General features: G+C 38.8%; 1 protein-coding gene across 1 annotated transcript; it reads right to left on the bottom strand.

The window, feature by feature from the left end:
• Positions 1 to 9: 9 nt before the first annotated feature.
• Positions 10 to 19,421, bottom strand: MPLKIP (M-phase specific PLK1 interacting protein). The gene is made up of 2 exons (XM_057371362.1): positions 18,992 to 19,421; positions 10 to 14,104 (listed from the first exon to the last, which is right to left on the bottom strand). The coding sequence occupies exons 1-2, from the start codon at positions 19,343 to 19,345 to the stop codon at positions 13,901 to 13,903; spliced, it is 558 nt and encodes a 185-aa protein (XP_057227345.1). The 5' UTR covers positions 19,346 to 19,421; the 3' UTR covers positions 10 to 13,900.
• Positions 19,422 to 19,523: the final 102 nt, after the last annotated feature.

Here is a 19,523-nt window from a genome sequence, read left to right as displayed (position 1 = left end):
TTTGTGGAGTACATAGGTATCTTTCTTCCAATTATGTTTATCTCAAAGCCATAAATATTTCGTGTTAATTGGGTTTTCGCTCTCCCTTCTCCCTCTCCGGTGGGGAGGGGGCTGAGGGAACGTCGTGGACACAGTTCAAACCACGACACTACATACATTTTTTCTCCCCAGATTGCTTCTTGTTATGGATTGCAGATCCTGCTGAGAAACTTCCAAGTAAGCACATACATTTATGCAAGACAGTGGAAGAAGACATACAGGTAGTAGTAATAATTTTTATTTACAAACTGTACTTGCCATTACAATATTGCCTTTTGGGAATAATGATAAAACAGCCAACAAATTAAAGAGAACATTGCAGACCTCTTCTTTCAGAAATTCAACCCTATTTCAGCTTTTAGCATCAGGTAAACTGGAGATGACCTTCTTTTTCAACTGATCTCCTGGGAAGCTCCAGTTCAATTTGGGTTTGGGTATTTCATGGTAATCTCAGCTGTTAAAATAGAAATTGCTTCCTCACATCCGGGGGAACATTCTGCATGCTTTATTTAAGTGCCTGTCATTTGTTGCTACCTTGCAGCCTCTTCCACTTGTTTTTTTTTTTTCATTCCTCAGTCCTGTGTCAAGGTTTCAGCATTATGAAGCTTTCATATTGTAAAAAACTGTTACATGATGCTCTTCATTATGAGAAGCTGTAAATCAAAGCACCATCAAAGCACTGAGTAAGTATTTCCATCAAGTTCTAAAAATATCGAGTTGTTTGAGATGCAGTCCCAATATGAGGCATCCTTTGGTCTTGGCTGAAGTATGTTTCTAAATATTCAACCGATATGACAGATTTGTGGTGGTAAGAACAGAAGGGGAGTAAAGAGCATCCAACAGAATTAAGTATGGTCACTGCAGTCCATAACAAATAAGCTGGTAGTTTAAATTTAGGTGAAATCATCAATTTCCTCTACAGAATAGGGAAGGCAAATGTTATGAGAATAAGAGGAATCAGTTATATTGACAAATAAAAAATGTCTAAAACCTTATTCTGACAACAAAAGGGCTGCAGTTAACAGGGAAAAAATCAGGATTTCATATGCAGAATACAAAGACCATCAAATATAGATGCCTCATGGATACTCAGTTTGAGGGAATCTATCTCTAGTCATGTTTTAAGTGTGATGGATATTTAAAACAACTCCTACTACAGGAAACTGTGATAATTGACCAAGTTACACAGTGCAGAGACTACAGTTTCACAAGACAGAACCAACATGAAAAACACACAAGCACTTGCTTTGCTGTGCAGAGCGTTTAACAGGACATGAGCTCGTCCCTTTCCAAGAGAGGAACATCTGGCTGTGTAATGCCTTGACAAGTCGTGTAACTCTGTTGAAGGATTTCACAGGACAGGAGGGAGAGTATGTCCACAGCAGCATTATTAAATTCATTAGCACATAAACAAACCCAGCAAATGGGATTAGATTTCTTATTGGTAGGATACTCCAAAGTGCACCAGGGAAGCTGCCAGCTCACACTGTTTATCAGAGCAGTTCTAAAACTGTTCCCAGATGGGAAGGCAAAAGCTGCCCAAGTTGTCATTAATCACTCTTTAGCTCGTCAGAAAAGACATGAAATCACGTTTGTAACATTTGTATTATACACTCTGTGTTTTGCAAAACATCATCTACATCATGATATATTACATATTGTTGGAATATAAATTCAGCATTTCCACAGCTTGACCACTACTAGGAATGCATTATCATTTTTAGGCTTCATTTTTGGTAACTATTAAAAAATAAAATGCATGAAAACATTCATAATTATAGTGACAGTTCTGTGCTTTAGAAAGTGATTACACCACTTAAAGCTCCAGTCCAAAAAGAGTCCCCAACAAAATAACTTTAGGACCGGAAACCTCAACTCTGGAAATCAGTTTGTGAATTATTTTTCTGCTTTGAAGCATGGAAAGTTTATTACCATACATTTTACAACATTGTACAATTGACTTTCTGATTCATTAATCAGAAAAGCTGAACCACATTTGCCTCCAGGAGATGAGAGAGCAGGTGCTGCACAGATTAGGCATGAATCAGTTATGAAGATACTGGTCATTAAAAAAAACCAAAGTCTTGTTAAATTAATGCCTAATGAGCTAAACACTGGTCTGGTCCATGATAATTGCTTGAGAATCTTGCACTGGAAGCGGGTACACTTTTGATTATAGCTTAAATCATATCCATATGCAGTGAAATTCAATAGTGTATTCTTTTTCTAAGGAGATTGTGACCTCCATTGCTATGGTGTTGTGAATGAAAGCTTTAAACTATTATCTTAGGTTGAAACTCTCCTGCCAACATCGCAGATTTTAGGTCAGAAAAAGGATGAAAACAAAACCCTTGTTAACTTCAGCAGGGATTTCCATTTAATTCTCCAGTGTCAGACTTCCCCTTTTGAACCCAATGTTGGGGTTTTTAATAAAACCACCTTCCATTAAAAAAAATTATGTATAATTTGGCATTCATATTTTGGCTACAGAAGACTTGAAATGCAGCTCTCTATACAAACATGTAGATTATCAAAGAAATAATGAAAATTCTCATTTATTTGAAGTCCTTGAAGGCTTATGCAGTAAGAGGCAGAGACTCTCCTGTTAAGAGCAATGTTTCTGAGTGTATTTGTATTCTCTACAGTAGATTTCAAGGCTGGTTGAGGAAATTTAAGGGGTTCTTTTTAGAGCTCTATCAGAATTTGGAACATTTAATGAACAGTAGAGAGAGTGAACAATAGCAGAGTGTGAGAGAGATGCTCACAGAATCAAACAGCCACTACATAGCATCAGCATGTGTTGGAAAGCATGGCTGACTTTCTGTTGGCATCCCTTCTCCCAGGAAAGCAATGCATTTGAAACTCATTCTGAAAATGTTACTGATTACCCAACTTTAGGGAATGCAACTGGGAAAGCAGAAAACACTGGGTTCTCTTCTGCCACTAAATAGTAATAAGGCCTAAGCAAGACATCTCCTCTTGGTATTCATTCTCCTGTACACAAAATGATGGACTAACAGTGTTATCATCTCTAAAGAGTGATATGCTGTTTAATGAAATGCAATTAATGTGTTGGTTTAACTTTATATTAAAAGCAATGTTTACATCTGTAAATTGAATTTCTGTTCAGCAGGGTAAAGGGATTAAAGCTATTTCTACAACTGTGAATCATTATTCTCCTATTTGCTCAGATCTTCTACACTTCCCTGTCTGGAGTAACAGGGAGGCAAAATAATTTAAGAGATGAGCCCTCATTTCTAAATCAGATATAAAGAGGTCGTTTGTACCTCCAAACAGAAGCACAAGAGATGGAGAGATTTCCACTAAAATACCACTTTGCCTAGAGATTTTTTTTTTAGATAGCAAGTCTAGTTTAATGGTACTCTCACCGTAAGTTTACTGTACTTCACAATTTCCCTTACATGCTTCAGGTATATAAAAGTTGGACAATCTTGCTCATTGTAATTATGAAAAGTAAATTTGGTTTGATATTATTTTCAGACAGAATGAGTTGTATTATTAACTTCAAAGTTTAACAAAACTCATAGCCAGTAGGTCCACAAAACAGATGTATGAGCCTTAGCACTTCATCTTCCTTTTTACTGGATAAAGGCATGGAAAGCTGATGGCTGAAAGTAGCCTGGTCTGGAACTCCCTCTGGGATTCTTTCTAGTCTTATGAACTTAAAAGAAGGATGAAGTGACAGCAAGCAGATCTCTGTGTTTACATGACTCCAGAACAGTCCTTTCTGGAGACAAGAGGGAAATTCCTAAAAAAAGTTGTGAATTGTTTTTCTGCCTGGGATACAACAAAGTCTTTTTATATTGTGTCTTTGTTTTGGTTTAAACCAAACTGTTTGGTTTATGTGGAAGTTGCCAGGTAAGGCTCAGGTATACCATTGTGCAGGATTTCACAGGATGCTTCTCTCTACCACCAACTGATAGACACTAAGATTTGGGATTTGACAAAATTGAGGTAGCATTTCTTAGTAAAAGGAATATTTAACTTACTGCTTTTGTTTATGGATACTGAAAAGTCTATCCCACACCTCTTCACAACTAGAATCATTGAACTTATTAAATTCTTTGGGACTCAATATGTATAGATATTACTTGCTACTTTGAACCCAAATTTTCTTTACCATTTTGAAAGATCCTTAAAACTTGCAACTAGTATAAAGAAATACTACCACCACTACTGCTACTACTACTATTACCAACAACAAAAATATTCAATAAGACCTCGAGACCAAAATTAATGAAGTAGGAGTATGAAAACTGCAGGAAGAAAAAACCAGCAGACATGTTACAGATATGGACCTTTGTAAATTGCTTTGCAATTGATGTTGCATCAATATTATTATAGCAAAGATGGTCACTGGCAGCACTGACACTCACTGTTCAAAAAGCTCATTGAAATGTCTTGTTTCAGCCATCTGCAAGCTTAGTTTGAAACTTGACATTTTAAAAGGTTGACATTTTAAATAAGTCAACCTTTATTCTGTCTCATTTGAAAACACTTGTATCTGCTTTGTCGGAAAGAGGGGAACTGATAGTTCAGAATGGAAAAATCTTCTCGTGATATAGACAGTTCTGAATAAAAATAAGTTAAATGCTTATTTTATAATAAGTAAATTTTTAAAAAAATTATGGATGGCTTAAGTCACAAAAGAGTGGAAGTCTTAAGAGAGAAGCATCTGGATCAAAAGAAGTGTCAGCCACAGAAAGAATACGGGAATAGCTGGTGGAAAGTGACTCCAGAGCAAAGGCAAGGCTTGGCCACAATATTGTGAAGCCTATGAAGAAACAAAGTAAAAGAATGAATGCAGGTCTTACTCTTCTTGAACCTTCTATTCTTTTGTGTCCCTTATGGGGACACTTGTAACACAATCTGGTCTCTTGCCCATCTACTGTTGATGCTTTGTGACATTACAAAGGACTGAGAAAGACTCCTGCAAATGTTTTTTGAATATGGAAACCCTTTCACTTTATTGTCTCCCTTCCAGTAGGTGATGGAGGGGTAGGTCTGCTGTACTGATGATTCTCCCCAGGTGCAAAATTGGATTATTAATTATGATATGCTTACCTAGAAACAAACTAGTTGCTGTTAAAGACGTATGTTTTGATTAGATGTGTTTCTGCTGTTTTACTCTGCTACATCAATAGAGTTAGAATGACACCAGAACCTTGCTTTTTCCTTCTGCTCACTGATAGGTCTCAAGACTGAAAGCAGGTGCTCTGTCTCAGATCTGGCTGTTCAAAAGCTTCTAAAGTAGAATTTAGCTGGAGCAACTGGTGCTGGACTGAAGTTGAACTACCTTTTTCAACTGGCAGTAATGATTACATATAATGAATAACGAAGTTCCTATGCAGACAACCTTATTTCTGCTGCTCACCAGACTCCTCACAGAAATGTGCATGTGCTTTCTTATCATTCATGGATTGAAATGTCCTGTGGCTGCTGGAGCAAAATACCTGATTTTAAGCTTTCATGAGGTGTTTTTTCTCCATCCAACTTGGTGTACTACCCACAAGGATATCCTCAGTGAAAACATGAGTATTTAAGATATGGTTGCGTTGGGAAGCTACCGGAAAGAACTGGGATCAACGCAACACTTCTCCCACACCATCTTCTTACACACTTTTCACACTTTTTCTGGTCTTCTAAGAATGACTCTGCCTTCTCAGTGACACTGCCTGTTTATTATGGCTGAATTTGTAATGTTTAACAGAGATCTGAGCACCGCTTGTCTGCATGTTCAGAAGTGGCCTTTAATCTTCAAAGGGTGGCCACTGTGGCAAGGGCATGTCTGTGTTGTACAGTCCTCACTCCACATCTGACAACAAAGGCTACCACTCAACCAATGCAGGCTCATTTAGATGAGTCAGGGGGTATCTAAGTGACCTAACTTGTCATAGTTCTGTCACCTCCAGCATGTAAACTAACAGGACCTGTAGAGACTGAATGTGGTGAGTGGTTGAATGACACCAATTTCATCAAACCCTCCAGCAGAGCCCTGAAGGGTGGAGCAAGCCTATTTCAATGGAAAGGGCAGGGAAGGTATGCTTATTTCCATGGAAAACCGATGCAGAAGAGCCTTAACTTATGGCTGGTATGTAGACAGTACTGAAAAAAATAGACGGGGGAAGAAAGAGACAATAGAAAACTCTCTGGAGAGGAAAAACTAGGGTAAGACTGCCTAAGTTATGTTCTCTGAATAGAGCTGGGTGGGAGAGGATGTGTGTTGTGTGTATTAAAGAAAAACAACCCACTTTTAGTAGGTCCCTTTAAACTGTTTGCCTGAAATACAAAGTACACAAAGCCTTGTGGGTATGTTTAGTAAAGTACTAGAATCTGCTCTTTTCAAGCTGTAAAAGGATAGAGATTTGGTTAATGGAAGTTTTGTCACCTGTGTACTGGGATGATCTAACAGCAGAGAGAAACTAAACTGGGCTATCACCAGTAGTACATTCCCAAGTACAGACAGAAACTATGTCTTCTTCATGTCACAGCAGCAAGGATGACAGGCTACAGGAGAGTCAATGTACAAAAAAATGCGGTAGTTGTTCTGGGAGGAAATGAAATAGTGTCCAAAAGTGCAACCAGATGCAATAGGTACCTGGAAAACACAGATTTAAAGGTTCTTTGCGCAGGATTTCTATGTGACTGGAATTCTATTTTAGAAGCTATTCTAAGTACAGGAACACTGCTGGTAGTGTAAACTGTCTTCAGTTCCATCACAACACAATTTGGCAGTTCATTCATCTGCAAAGTTATTGCAGTTTCTCAACCTGTTGCCCATGGTGCACAAACAGATTTCTAACATCTGGAAATGAACAGCACAGTAATTTTCCTTAGTGTAATTTAATTGCCATAGCAACCAGGAGGCTATGAAAACTTTACAGACAAGGGAAATGGCCTTAAAAAAGTGCAATAGCAAGTAATTAATAGATTCTTAGTGCCATTTTATACTTACCAACTGAAGCTGCACACTTGGACCATTTCTAGATGTAAAATCTCCCTTTTATCTTTCTGACAGTCCCTGAGATTTTCAAATCCTGTTTTATCTTAGCTTAAAAAAAAAAAAGGCAAAGATACTAGACTTCACAGACAAGTGGTGAAGAATCTCTTCTGCAAACTCAACTGTAAGAAAAGTAACAAGTTGCTTTCCAACATCTGTTAAGGGAATACAGCTCAAAGCCTTCTTTTACATTAACCTAAACATCTTCATAAAGCCACAGGAGGGGGTGGTTTAAAACACTGCAATAGCTACTTACAATCCAATTATTGTTGATACTACTCCCTTGCTGGCAATCAGTGCTTTTTGAAGCTTATGTTAGCTCTGCTATTTGTGCTTTATGCTCTGCAGTCATCCACAGAAACTGACTATTTGCTTGATWCCTCTTCCCTTGTTTTAACATTAGCTTGTGTGATGCTTGAAAAGGGAATGATTTGCACCAGAGAGAAAGAGGTTCTGTTGTTCCCTTTACTGGTATTTATACTAACAGTTGCATCAACATCATGTTCAGCAGTTTGAACTCATAGGAATTTCCTCATGCATACAACAGATTTAAATCCATTGACTCTACAGTAACAGCTTTTAACTACCTTGAATACACAGCAATTAGATTGTGGCAAAATACATACAGATACCAGAATGTTTCAGTGCAGTTTAATACAGCATCATACAGCATTATTAGTGCTACATAGAAGCAGGGTAGTACATCAGATTTTTGGCACAGATTATACTAGCAGAAGTGTTAGAAGCATTAAAAATTTCACTCTGGAACTGTACTGGTATGACCCCTTTTAGCTGCAGGAGTTATATTCTTGTATACAAACGTTTACATGAGTAGTTCAGAACAGTAATGTGCAACAGCCACAGATCAGTGAACAAAGGGCAGTGGAATTCACCTGTGATTTTACTGAAGACGCTGATGTAATTTAAAATCCAGGATATGCACTAAGCAACCCCCTGATATAGTCTGAACACACAGAGCTGGTGAAGCAAAACGCCTTACTATTTGTTTAAAAACACCTCCTGGGCCCCACTGCACTGAAATGGCAAAAGTCTAGGGTAAACTCTAGGACAGGAAGGGTGCTCACATCCCAAGCATCTGCCCAACTGTCTCTAGCCCAGAAGACAAAGGCTTCTTAGTATCATCATGGAAGCAATGGGAATGAGATACAGCTTTTTTTTTTTTTTTGCCAGATCTAAAAGAGTTTAAAGGGAAGGCCTAGATTTGAGGTCTAACACTCAAGAGCTATTCGTTTTGTAAAAGTAAATTAAGAAGTTCAGGTTGAGAACTTATTGTTAAATGCTACATCAGTAAAGCACAATTTCAGTGCAAATGGCAGAAAATGAAACTGAATCAGTTTGTTCTTTGTGAGACATAGATACAGGCAAGAAATTTGATTGTGAATTAATGACTGAATGCCGAATTCAGTTGTTGAGTGTAAGCACAAATTGATTTCTTTAATTTCTTGTGCTGCAAAAAGTTGTTTGGGCCATCTCAAATGATAAAGAAGTTTATCTAGTTACCTACATCAATTGGTATGCACATTTCTGAAAGCCAGAGACATGAAAATCATTACATGATTCTTCACCAGTGAGTGTAGGCAATCCTCCCTTTTCTCTGCCAGTTCAAGAAGATGGAAGGAAGGCAAGCATCAAGATTTGGGGAAGAGAGAACAAAGTATTTCCTCATTAAGAATTTTGAAAAATATTCTAAGAAGGAGTTTATTTCATTGCAAGACAGTCATGTATAAATTGGACCACATGTATGAATTTGAATTCAGAGCAATTGCTAGGCAGAGAAGTTTACCAGCACCTGCAGTGCTGGTAAAAAGCACTGACAGACAAATGGATTAAAGAATTTTCAAACTGTAACATTAGATACTTACACATCCCTGTTGCATGAGCAAATCCTCTGACTTCAGTGAGATTACTCAGAAGCACAGCTTGAAAACCAAACACTACACAAAACTTCTCTTCAGAAGGTGAATAGCTACTTGTAGAATTTCCATATAATGCATTTTTCAAATGCTCCCCCTGGTGATGTCTAATGAAATAATTCATATAAAGTTAAGAGCGCATAAAGATGTCCTTAACAAGAAAAGCAACCCGACTGCAAAAGTAGTCATCCATTCTGCTGACCAGAATCTATTTTACCTAGAAAGTGTTCCCAGCTTTGACATTCGGACAATGCTACATTTCAGTACATTACTTCTAATTCTAAAGAGAAGGAATTCGATATGAACTTTTAACATACCATTTTAATTGAAATTTTAATATTCCTAATTATTTAACAATTTCAATGTGCACACTGAGTGCMACAGAAGAATGAATATTCCACATTATAAAGCTGGAATGAAAACCCAGACCTGAAGTTTGAACTATTACAGTATGCATCTTGGGTAACAACCCACCCAGTGTGTGGCTGCATTACACACACACGTGGCTGATTTATGTTCCGTTTCTATGATATCAGCAAAATGTAGCAGTGACCCAGTTCACTCTTAAACACAGGAGCAAACAGTAACAAATTGTCATGGTTTTGCTTGGCCCAATTTTTGGTGGTGGGGGATGGGGATCAAGAAACCACAAAGTTGGCTGCTGTGAGCAGTCCTAGGGGTGTCTCCTTCTTCTTCTTCTCCAGCAAAGAGAGCCCTGCCCCACTCCTGTGTTTCAGAGCCAACCCATCATTGGTTCTGAGGTTGATGGACAGGCTGACCATCAGGCCTGGGCCAATTRCACARGATAGTTACACCTCTGTGATGRCGTATTTTGTAGTATTTAAGAAAAAAATCAAAACAAGATAGCTGCGGCCGCCATGTTTAGGTTAATTGATAGCATGTAGTTTTAGTATCTTGCACTGGAAAAAAACAGAGCAGGAGGGTGAGGAGATGTAAGAAGAAAAATGGAGACATCTAAAGATCATAGAACAGTAAGGAGAAGCTGTGCCCTTGCTGTGGTTCTCGGACCAGCTGGAGGAGATAAGTTGTTCTTGAAAAGGACTATTTCCATCATATTGAGAGAGACCTGTATAGAGAAGTAAAGCGACCTTGCTGTGAGGGAAAAAAACCCCTGGCCTTTTGAGGACCGGACTCTTTTTGATTATATTATGAAGCCAAGAAATAGAGAAGAGGTTTGCTCCCCCCACGAAGTTTTGATGTAGAAGAAGCTGTGTTTGGTGTTCTGCCAGGAGGTTTGTGATAATCGGACTCACGTCGCTGAAAAAAAACAACATGGGCTTTGAAGGACATTTCTTTTCTTTTCTCCTGCAAGGTAAAGAAGTTCCTTTCTGCTATTAGCAGTTTTTTACTGACTGTTTCTTAGAAAAGGACACATCCCACAGCTGGAGCTGTAAGAATGTTGTATCCTACAACGCTTGGACAACAGCTGACTGTTTTGATCTGTGTTAGACTTTCATTCCTGCCCCCCTGTGTGTGAGGGACAACATGGGAGGGGTGGAGATGGGGGGACTTGGGAGAAGAGATGGGTCCCTGGGAAAGTGTAACAGGTGTCTTAAAATGTCCATTTTATTTTTCTTCTCTTTGTAAATATCCCTATCTTTGTTTTTCACCCAGTGCCGTAATACTTCTTTTTAGTAGTGTGTAGTAATAAATCTGTTTTGCAACTTAAGTTATGCAGCCTGTCTGACTATTGTGGAGCATATAGGTATCTTTCTTCCAGTTATGTTTATCTCAAAGCCATAAACATTTCGTGTTAATTGGGTTTTCGCTCTCTCCCTTCTCCCTCTCCAGTGGGGAGGGGGAGAGGGAACGTCGTGGGCACAGTTCAAACCACGACACAAATAAATTAAATTTTTGCTGGAAGACTTAGTCACGAGTTATACAACTTCTTTACAAAAGGCAAAGAGAAAGAAAGTGAAATGGACTTGATGGACAAACAGTATGCAAACAAAGCAGTAAGGAAAAGTGCATCAACTCAAACTTCTGAAAAAGGAGCAACTTACTTACCTTAAAACCTAAGAAGTCAGTTGAACAAAGAGCAATGCCCATATTCTCAGTGTGTTCATTACAGAAGAATCCCTTCACTAACAAGATGTAAGCACTCTTTTCTTTCACAGGTTCATGAAAAAAAGGATTTATTTTGTTCTTTCATTTTATCATCAAATGCTATTTCCAGAGTCCTACTGTTACTATGAAATGGCTTCATTAACCAATGAGGAAGTGATATATCCTCTCTCCATTAGAAATGTGGGGAAAAATGATGTTTGCCATATGGTAAAAAGAAAAAAAAACCTGGTGAGGAAGTATGGGCTTAAGCTTTCTGGATATCACGGCAAAAAAGGCAAAGCTTAAATTGACTTTAAGTACATTATATTTATAGTTCTGAACATGTGATACAGCTGTTCAACAATGACGTATTTAAATTTTACTGTAATTGCAGAATTTCTGCCAGAAGCCAGAAAGGTGAATAATTTTTAAGTTTTTGGTGCTGATTCTTGACYAAATGACTGGAGTCTTTAGCAGTATGATGTACTTAAAATTGTTGGGTCATATCTTGAAGCCCACTGGAGCAGCAGCTTAACAGATGGCATTATGGAAGGTCTGCATGGATTAAACAGTGCTTCAAGATTATTTCCTCATTTCTCTTTCTGGAACATTTACCTTCACTGCTGTCTCACATCTGGTTCCAGGAGTTAAGAGTTATTACCAGATGAGTCTGGCTTTGGTGCCTGGGCCAATTACAATGCCAAAGTGGAAAAATCCATCTTTGTAATGTGCAAGGGCAGCTCATACTGGCTACTGTGTAAGAAGTCCCATCTCTAAGACTCTTATTTTCTCATGAATCCTTTACCTTTCCTTTCTTCCTTCCAAACCTAGACTCTTTCTCATGCCTAACTGAGAGCACATCATGGCTTCACTCTCCTAAATAAAATCATATTCATCTTCCCAAGATCACCAAATATTGCAAAAAATAAATTGCATTCAATCACACAGGAAATGACAACAAAAAGGTGACTTGGTTAAGCACACTAAAACTTTTTTTCTGAGCTTAACAGCACCTGACAAGGTTTCAAAAAAAGAAAAAAAAAAGGAAAGAAAATGTCACACTTCACTTTTCAAAATGACATTGATTAACTTACGTATAAATTCTAAAGACTACAACTTGTCAATCATCTCAGTTTTGCTGGTACCTATTACAGATAACAACACTGATCTAGATGCCCTTTAAGGCACAGTTGTTTTGATTCTGGGATGAAGATTTAACCATTTTTGATATCCAGCAGGCATTATGTTCTCAGAAGCAGCCTTTTTGAATACAATACTAAAATAAGAGGGGCAACTGGGGGAAGAGAGAAGTGACATACTTTAGACTCTGGTCCTAAGAGCACAGGAGACTAAGCACGTTTCAACATGTTAACACCTTCTTGTATTTTGAAGTTGTTCCTGAAGGTGGTATTAACCTACACATTTTATCCTGAAACAGACAAAGAGTAGAGGACTATTCTACCGCAGCAAAAGACAAGTTACTATGAACAGCTTAATGTGATTCCTTGTGCTTTTTTACCTAACCATGCCTTAGAACTACAAAAATATGTTTTGAGTATGTAAGAGGCTTAAAAGAACACATGTATTTTGAAAACTAAACTAATGTTTTTATTTAACAAAGTTTTCACACTCTATCTCGGCTTAAAAGCCAAGATCAACAAATAATGACACGTTCAACAAAAATGTATCTAACTACTGCAGGCTTAACATGGCAAGTTAAGAACATGCCTGAAGTTGGAACTATTTATTTTTTATTCTAGATTATGATATTCACTACTGGATTTCAGATGGATCTTCCATGTAAAGACAAGCTCTAAAAAAGGCAACTCACTGTTTTCTTCTTCTAGTATAAAAATATTGCATGTACACACACAGAACAATTCTGGCAATGATGCTTGTCCTAAATAAAAAGAAAAAATAATTGAAAAATGTAAAACAGATTAAAAAAAAATCCATGCATGTGCTAATATCAAATCTATAACAGTGTTGTTCATTCTGTACTATTCTAGCAGGTATGTCCAAAACCAACATTCACATTTATTTAAGCTTGATGTTTTATGTGCTCTCTAGACTTAAATAGCCACTGAACAGACTTGTTACCATAATCCAGAAATTTCTGATATTGATCCAAATATATATATTTTAAAACACAAAAGCAAATGATTCCAGAATTAGGTTTGTGACTCAAGCGTTGGTTCAACAAATTAAACTTTCCAAAACCAATACATTCTTTTCCTGAGATGACTAAAAGTCATGTTTCAACTTCATATTACCCTGAAATTAACAGAAATTGTTATGCACAAAACCAGGCGTTACCTACAGCATACAAGCACATTTACAGGAGTCACCTAATTTCACTGTTGTGAACTACTATGTTAACAGACACCTTAACAAAGCTCCTAAAATATTCTTTATACATTACAAAACAAGGGTTTACAAAATTTTATTTCCAAGTTATTTCATTCTAAAAATGTCGAAACATAAAAAATACCACTTCCTAAGAGACTTTACAACAAAAGGCTAACAATCTGGCATGGACGAGGTAAGTATATGGAAACCTGTTTTAACAGTCACAAATCAGTCGCTGGTGATTAAAGAACACTTTGTTCTTCAAAGCTGGTAAGCACTTCCACATAGCCAGAAATACAACTTTTCCTATCACTCCTTTTGCCTCCCATACATAAAAATATCCAATGCAATAAAAAAGTAAGATACAAGGGTGGACATGTGATGAAATAAAAGTATTATCTAAGGTCTTGATTACTGTTCAACTTGTGTAAGTGTAAAGATTCTGTCCCAAAGTTTTTCTGACAAGATGGAGTTACTTGGCCTTTAAGTGTTAGCTGAAATACCTCCCTTTTTTACCAGTACATGTTGTTTGTTCACTGCTGTATTGCTGGTTTATGTCTGTAACAGAAACTGGCTCTAGGCCAGCCCATGGGTCCTCAAGCATTGAAGGTCTGTAATAGTTTTCCACATCATTAGACACTCTTTTCTCTCTGCCATGCGTTGTACCAAATGGAGTAGATGTCCTGGGTGATCCCTTTGGAAGAAAACCATCAGGTAAAGAAACATTTAATAGTCTAATTCAAACTTAAAAAAAAAAAAGATAATTAAAAAAAAAAATTAAAAAGAGCTCCTTCTACTGTAGTAGAGCTCTGAAGCTGATTATTAATTGTAATTACTATACCTCACTTGCATGTTCCTCAGGAAATACTAACTTCAATGTATTTTTACTTATGAGTGATGGTTTACTAGGATAAGAAAAAAGCACCAGCCTTCTCCAAAACACTTGTTCACATCACTCTGGCACACAGCTGTAGAAAAGCAGCTCATGCTATTTTTCATAATCTGCCTATGTCAACAAGACATCTAACAAAAGCTGAACAACAAAACAGGGAGTTAGAGGCTGAGGAAGAGCTGACAATATTAACAAGAGCAGAAGTGAGATATTAAGTACTTACAGATTGAACTTTGTATTTGTATAGTGCAAATAGCTACAAAGAATTAATCTGAAAAAAATTCTCTTTCAACTAAACCAGTGTTCTGTGAAATCTGAGAACAGGTAACTACTTTTCATATACAATCTCAATGGTAATCAGTGATTTAGCAGGTACTGACTTTTGCAGGGATTTTTCATATTTGATTTTTTTTAAGATCAAGGATCACAATTGCTTCTGTAAAGTTGCTACAAGTCTGCAGCCTAGAGACATGCGACATAAAGGAACTCCTACAATAATTTTCTCCTGTTAGCATCCTCCATTGTCCTTTTCCTCAGATTCACTCCTCTAAAAAGTTAGTTTTTGTCTAAAGCTGCATTTATTTAGATTATTTTGTTTTAACCAAAGTTAAACAGCCCATACTACAGATAGACAATAATCTCCAAGCATGCCCATTGCATTCTGTACAGTTAGAACAACAGGATTCCTTGAGGCTGATTATCAGATTTTGCATAGCAGGTTAAGTGCACTTGATTAATGGCCACTTTCCCCCAGAATCCTGCCATCCCTGAATTTCTGGATCAGCAGTGATGGTATCTGAATTTGACTAATAAGCCGTAACAGCATCTATGTAAATTGATCATATGAAACAATTTCTGAGTAAAACTGGGAAATGGTGCCATAAAGTGAAAGCCAGAAGAATAGATTTCAAACAGCTCGAACCCATTTCTGCTAATGTGCTGTGGCAAGAATATGTTGATGAGTTTCCAGCAAAAACTTTTCAGGAACTCCTGAAGTTTTTTGATAATGGATACCTGATCAAATGTGGGAACATCCATGCCTTATTTACGGGACATTTTTTTCCAGTGATTCTTTGCAGTTAGGTTATGTAGCTAAGACAATGATCTCAAATAGAAGAATTTTTAAAAGGTGGTGAATTACTTTAGTGCATAAAACCCCATGAGGGACAGAKAATCACCTCAGAATACACCTAAAAACTTTCTATGGAACATGGAGTTTCCTAGAGTAAATTGACTTGCACTAGCAAAAGTGACATTTATTTTAAGCACTCACATTTAGTAGTGAAGAAGCAGTACACAATGCACTCTGTCCTAAATCAACACAAAACCCCATCATCTCTAAATCACCACATTTAATTAAGACCTTTTAACTTTGACACTGTAAAACACATTAAATGTGGATCTTATTTAATGCTGTATTTAATCTGAGGAAGGCAAAAGAAATCTGAACTAATATAATCATCTGCTGTATTCAGTAAAGGAGCAAAATAATTCAATGGTAAGGCTCATTTGCATGGATTTATTTAATAATCTTAAATTTCACTGCAATGTGATGCAGGTCATCAGTAACACTGACATTACACTGACATTTTAGCATTTTTGAAACTTAGGAAATTTATCATTATATAATACAAGATGGACAGCCTTCAGTATGTATTACATTTAAGCATGTAGGTTAATCAAGTTTAGAATACTAGTCGTCATATGATGCTTTTACCCCTGATTTTTTTTTTTCTGGGAAGAAAACAAAATAAAAATGTGATTATTCGCATTATATTATAATTATAGGCCGGTGGAAAAGGAAAACACCCTTACCTGTACAAGTGAAACCATTCAATGCAAAAGGTACTATTTGGTACCAAAGTTAGCTTAAAAAACTTTCTATTAATGGACATTAATGCCAGCATCCTTCCCTCATTGAACTATCCTTAAAGAAACAGTCAATCTCTTCTCAGTACTTTCTCGACAGATAAAAAAATCTCTTTTTAGAGTAGAAAACAACATCTTTTGGTGCTATTCATTAACATGTTACTGAATGGTGTAATATTGACTTGAAATTTGGGACAGTTAATTCCCTTTATCAGCTTTCTTCACCTGATGTAATTATAGCTGCTGGCATATAAAAACCCACAAAAATTACAACTGTACCATTTCAAAAGGGTGGCATTTCTTTTAYTTTCTGTAATAATTTTTGAGCCACACCACTAAGCAGCTGCTGCTATTGGCTAGTTCACTAATTCCTGCTGGGTGTAGGAAATGAAAAATTACCCCTAAGTGAATTCTAAGCAGAGACGAGAAATGCAACAAAGAGAAATCACAGAATGGTTTGGGTTGGAAGGGACCATAAACATCAACCAGTTCCAGCCTTCCTCCCAAGGGTATGGATGCTCTAGTCTGGGTTGCTCAATGCCCCATCCACCCTGGCCTTGAACAATGCCCGAGATGGTGCATCCAAAACTTCTCTGGGCAACCTGTTCCATTGTCTCACCACCCTCAAAGTACAGAAATTCTCCCTAATATCCAATGCAAACTTACTCTCTTACATTTTAAAGCCATTTCCCCTTGTCCTGCCACTACAGACCCTTGTTTCCATAAACATGTTTTCATAAACTATAATGCAGAAGTATCTCTGTGGAAAAAACAGAAAGTGCTGTAAACTACTGGCCACATAAAGGCTGTTAGCCATTTCAGAAAAAAAAAAGCCCAGTGTGTTTTTCTTCAAGTTTTCTGTTTATTTCAAAGAATGAAAGTCTCCAAGCACAAAGTAAGCACAGAATGCTAATGGCATGACATTAATCGAACACTAAACATAAACTGTCTTTTGGATTTTCCAATGTAATTTTAAAGGGCCACCTAAGACTTTCCATCTTAAACGTAACTGAAGCATCAACAATTTAAAAAGCACTGTAGTCCTCTTAACAGGATTGATGTAAGAGAGGGGACAATGCACATGCCTCACAAGAAACATTATGCTTAGAAAATGCAAAAAGGCCTTCTACACAAATCTATTTATGGCCTCATGGGCACAGATTCTTGTCCACACCAAACCAAATGGGGACTCATGGTGACTAACTCTCTCAGTGACTGCCTCTACTGCCCTCCCAGACAGAACAGCTCATGTGTACACCCATAAAGGCATACAGACTCACACATTTCTTCAGTTCTAGGTAAACCTACAGATAAGAATATCCTCTGAGACTCCAAGGGAACTGCCATCAGCCAGCACACCTGAAACACTTAAAGTCTGAGACTGGATTCAAACTTTTACCTTTTTCACGTCATGTTTCTTACCTCAGAATGTAACCTGATTTTATGTAAGGTTTCTTACATTACAAATGTAGCCTGTGGGAGGGTTCCTGTCCTCAGGTCCTGACATGAAACAGCTCTGACTAAAACTAGGGACAAAAGGATTCCTGCATATTCTTCTGCTCAATTAATTCAAAGGCAGGCTTTGAAAAAAACACTTAATTGAACAGCCAAAGAGTGATCTTTTGAAGGGAAATTAGACATTGATGACATCGTTTGTACATCCAGAATCTGCAGCAGAAATGCCACATCCTTAGCTGTCTCAAAAGGCACTTAGGTTAAGCAATCTGTTGGCTTCCACACCAGGAGAATCTCTGCTGTTATGCTGAAGAAAATGTATAAATTTTATAATGATCCCCTTCTACCAACTATGAGATTCCTGAGTGAACTGCACCATAAGAAAGTAACAAAATACTAGTTTTAAAGGGACATGTAACAATGCAGTGCAGGCACATTAAGACTTTACTAATCTCTATTATGATGTCACTTCATTATCATATTTAATCCTTCAAGTACCAATAAGAACACAAAAAATTTATCATGGTTTATACTGCATGTGTCATTTGTTACACTCTTTTCTCTAATATTGCATAAAGCCAGTTATATAAAGCTTTTCTCATCTTGAGAATGGTCATCCCTGTGTGCATTGCTAGTCACCTACTACAACTAACTCGGCAGAAAAAATGCTTTTGATGGCTGCTGCTATTGATGGCTTTCAGGAAACCAGAAGCTTTCAGTCACTGCAAAGACTTTAAAATGAACGTCTGTTATCCCAACACATGGCCTCATTTCTCCTTAAAGGAGCCTCAGCTTAATTCTCTTTAATAGAGCACTCCTTTTCTCTATCCGCGTCCCTGAAAGCTCCGAGTGTGGATAGGGCGTGGATAGGGCAGTTCCCATGACGCAGGGCAACACAGGCAAATTAAAAGCACAGAGCGCTTCACCACTGTATTAAAGAAAACTGATCAAAGTGAGGCATATACCGGAGAAGGAGGTGTTTACTGAAGTTTCGGGCGCTGCTTCATATTCTACCTTCACACGCCAGAATATGAAAAAAAAAGAAAGTTGCACTCCTGTCAATCCTTGTGCCTTCACAACAGGCCAGGTCTGAGGCCCTCTTCCCTTCCCTCATCTCACAGCTGCCTATGCTCTGTCCATCCTGTCTACTGTGGGGTAATGGGCAGGGAAAGACTGATGTTGCCCAGTGCGGTTCAAGCCTCGCTCTCCCCTGAAAATCCTGTTGGCGGGCGGATACTGCGCTGGCATAAGCCCTCGGAGTGCTCTCTACCCAGCGGGCTACATGCCGCCTTTAGAAGCAGCAGCAGCAGCAGCAGTTCGCTCCCTCCCTCCCTTCCCTCCCTCCCTCTCCGCCTGGCCCCATACCTGAAAGTGCCTCTGAAAGCCGCCGGGCGAGCGCTTTTGCTGCGGCGGCGGGTGCAGAGGCGCTCCGGCCGGAGAAGCGCCGCCATACAGAGCCGGGTACCGGGGGCTGACGCTCTGCGGCCTGCGCGAGGTCTGCGCCCCCGGCGAGGGGCTCCCGAAGCGCCCCTGGAACCCGGGGCCTCGGGGCGAGAGGCCGCTGCCATACGGCCCGGGCCGGTGGCTGTAGGGCGGCGTGTGGTGGGGGCTCCCGTAGCCCCGCGGAGAGGGCGGCAGGGGCTCTCCGCCGAAGGAAGGGCTCCGGAAGCCGCCGCCCGGGTAGGGAGATGTCGGTGCGCGGAATCCCGGCCGGTACATGGCCGGGAATGGCGGCGGCGGGAGCGGAGCCTGTGCAATGGCGGCGGCGCCGCGTCCGCTCTTTTCTTTTCCCCCGCCTCTTCTCCCCCTCCCCCCTATGGCCGACGGGTTCCGGCCTCTAAACGTTCCGTGCCGGGGCGGATGAGGCGTCGTCCACCCTCCCCTGGGAGCAGGCCCG

Source organism: Malurus melanocephalus, unplaced genomic scaffold (genome assembly GCF_030028575.1).
Source record: "Malurus melanocephalus ecotype Western Australia unplaced genomic scaffold, MMel_1.1 scaffold_145, whole genome shotgun sequence".
In the NCBI taxonomy this organism is placed as follows: Eukaryota; Metazoa; Chordata; class Aves; order Passeriformes; family Maluridae; genus Malurus; species Malurus melanocephalus.
This window is presented reverse-complemented; position numbering and strand designations above follow the sequence as displayed.

Excerpts from the sequence above, each read along its gene's own strand:
- MPLKIP (XM_057371362.1), bottom strand. The coding sequence starts at position 19,345 with ATGTACCGGCCGGGATTCCGCGCACCGACATCTCCCTACCCGGGCGGC. Across the intron at positions 14,105-18,991 it reads GCTTTCAGAGGCACTTTCAG|GGATCACCCAGGACATCTAC; the intron begins GTATGGGGCCAG and ends TTTCTTCCAAAG.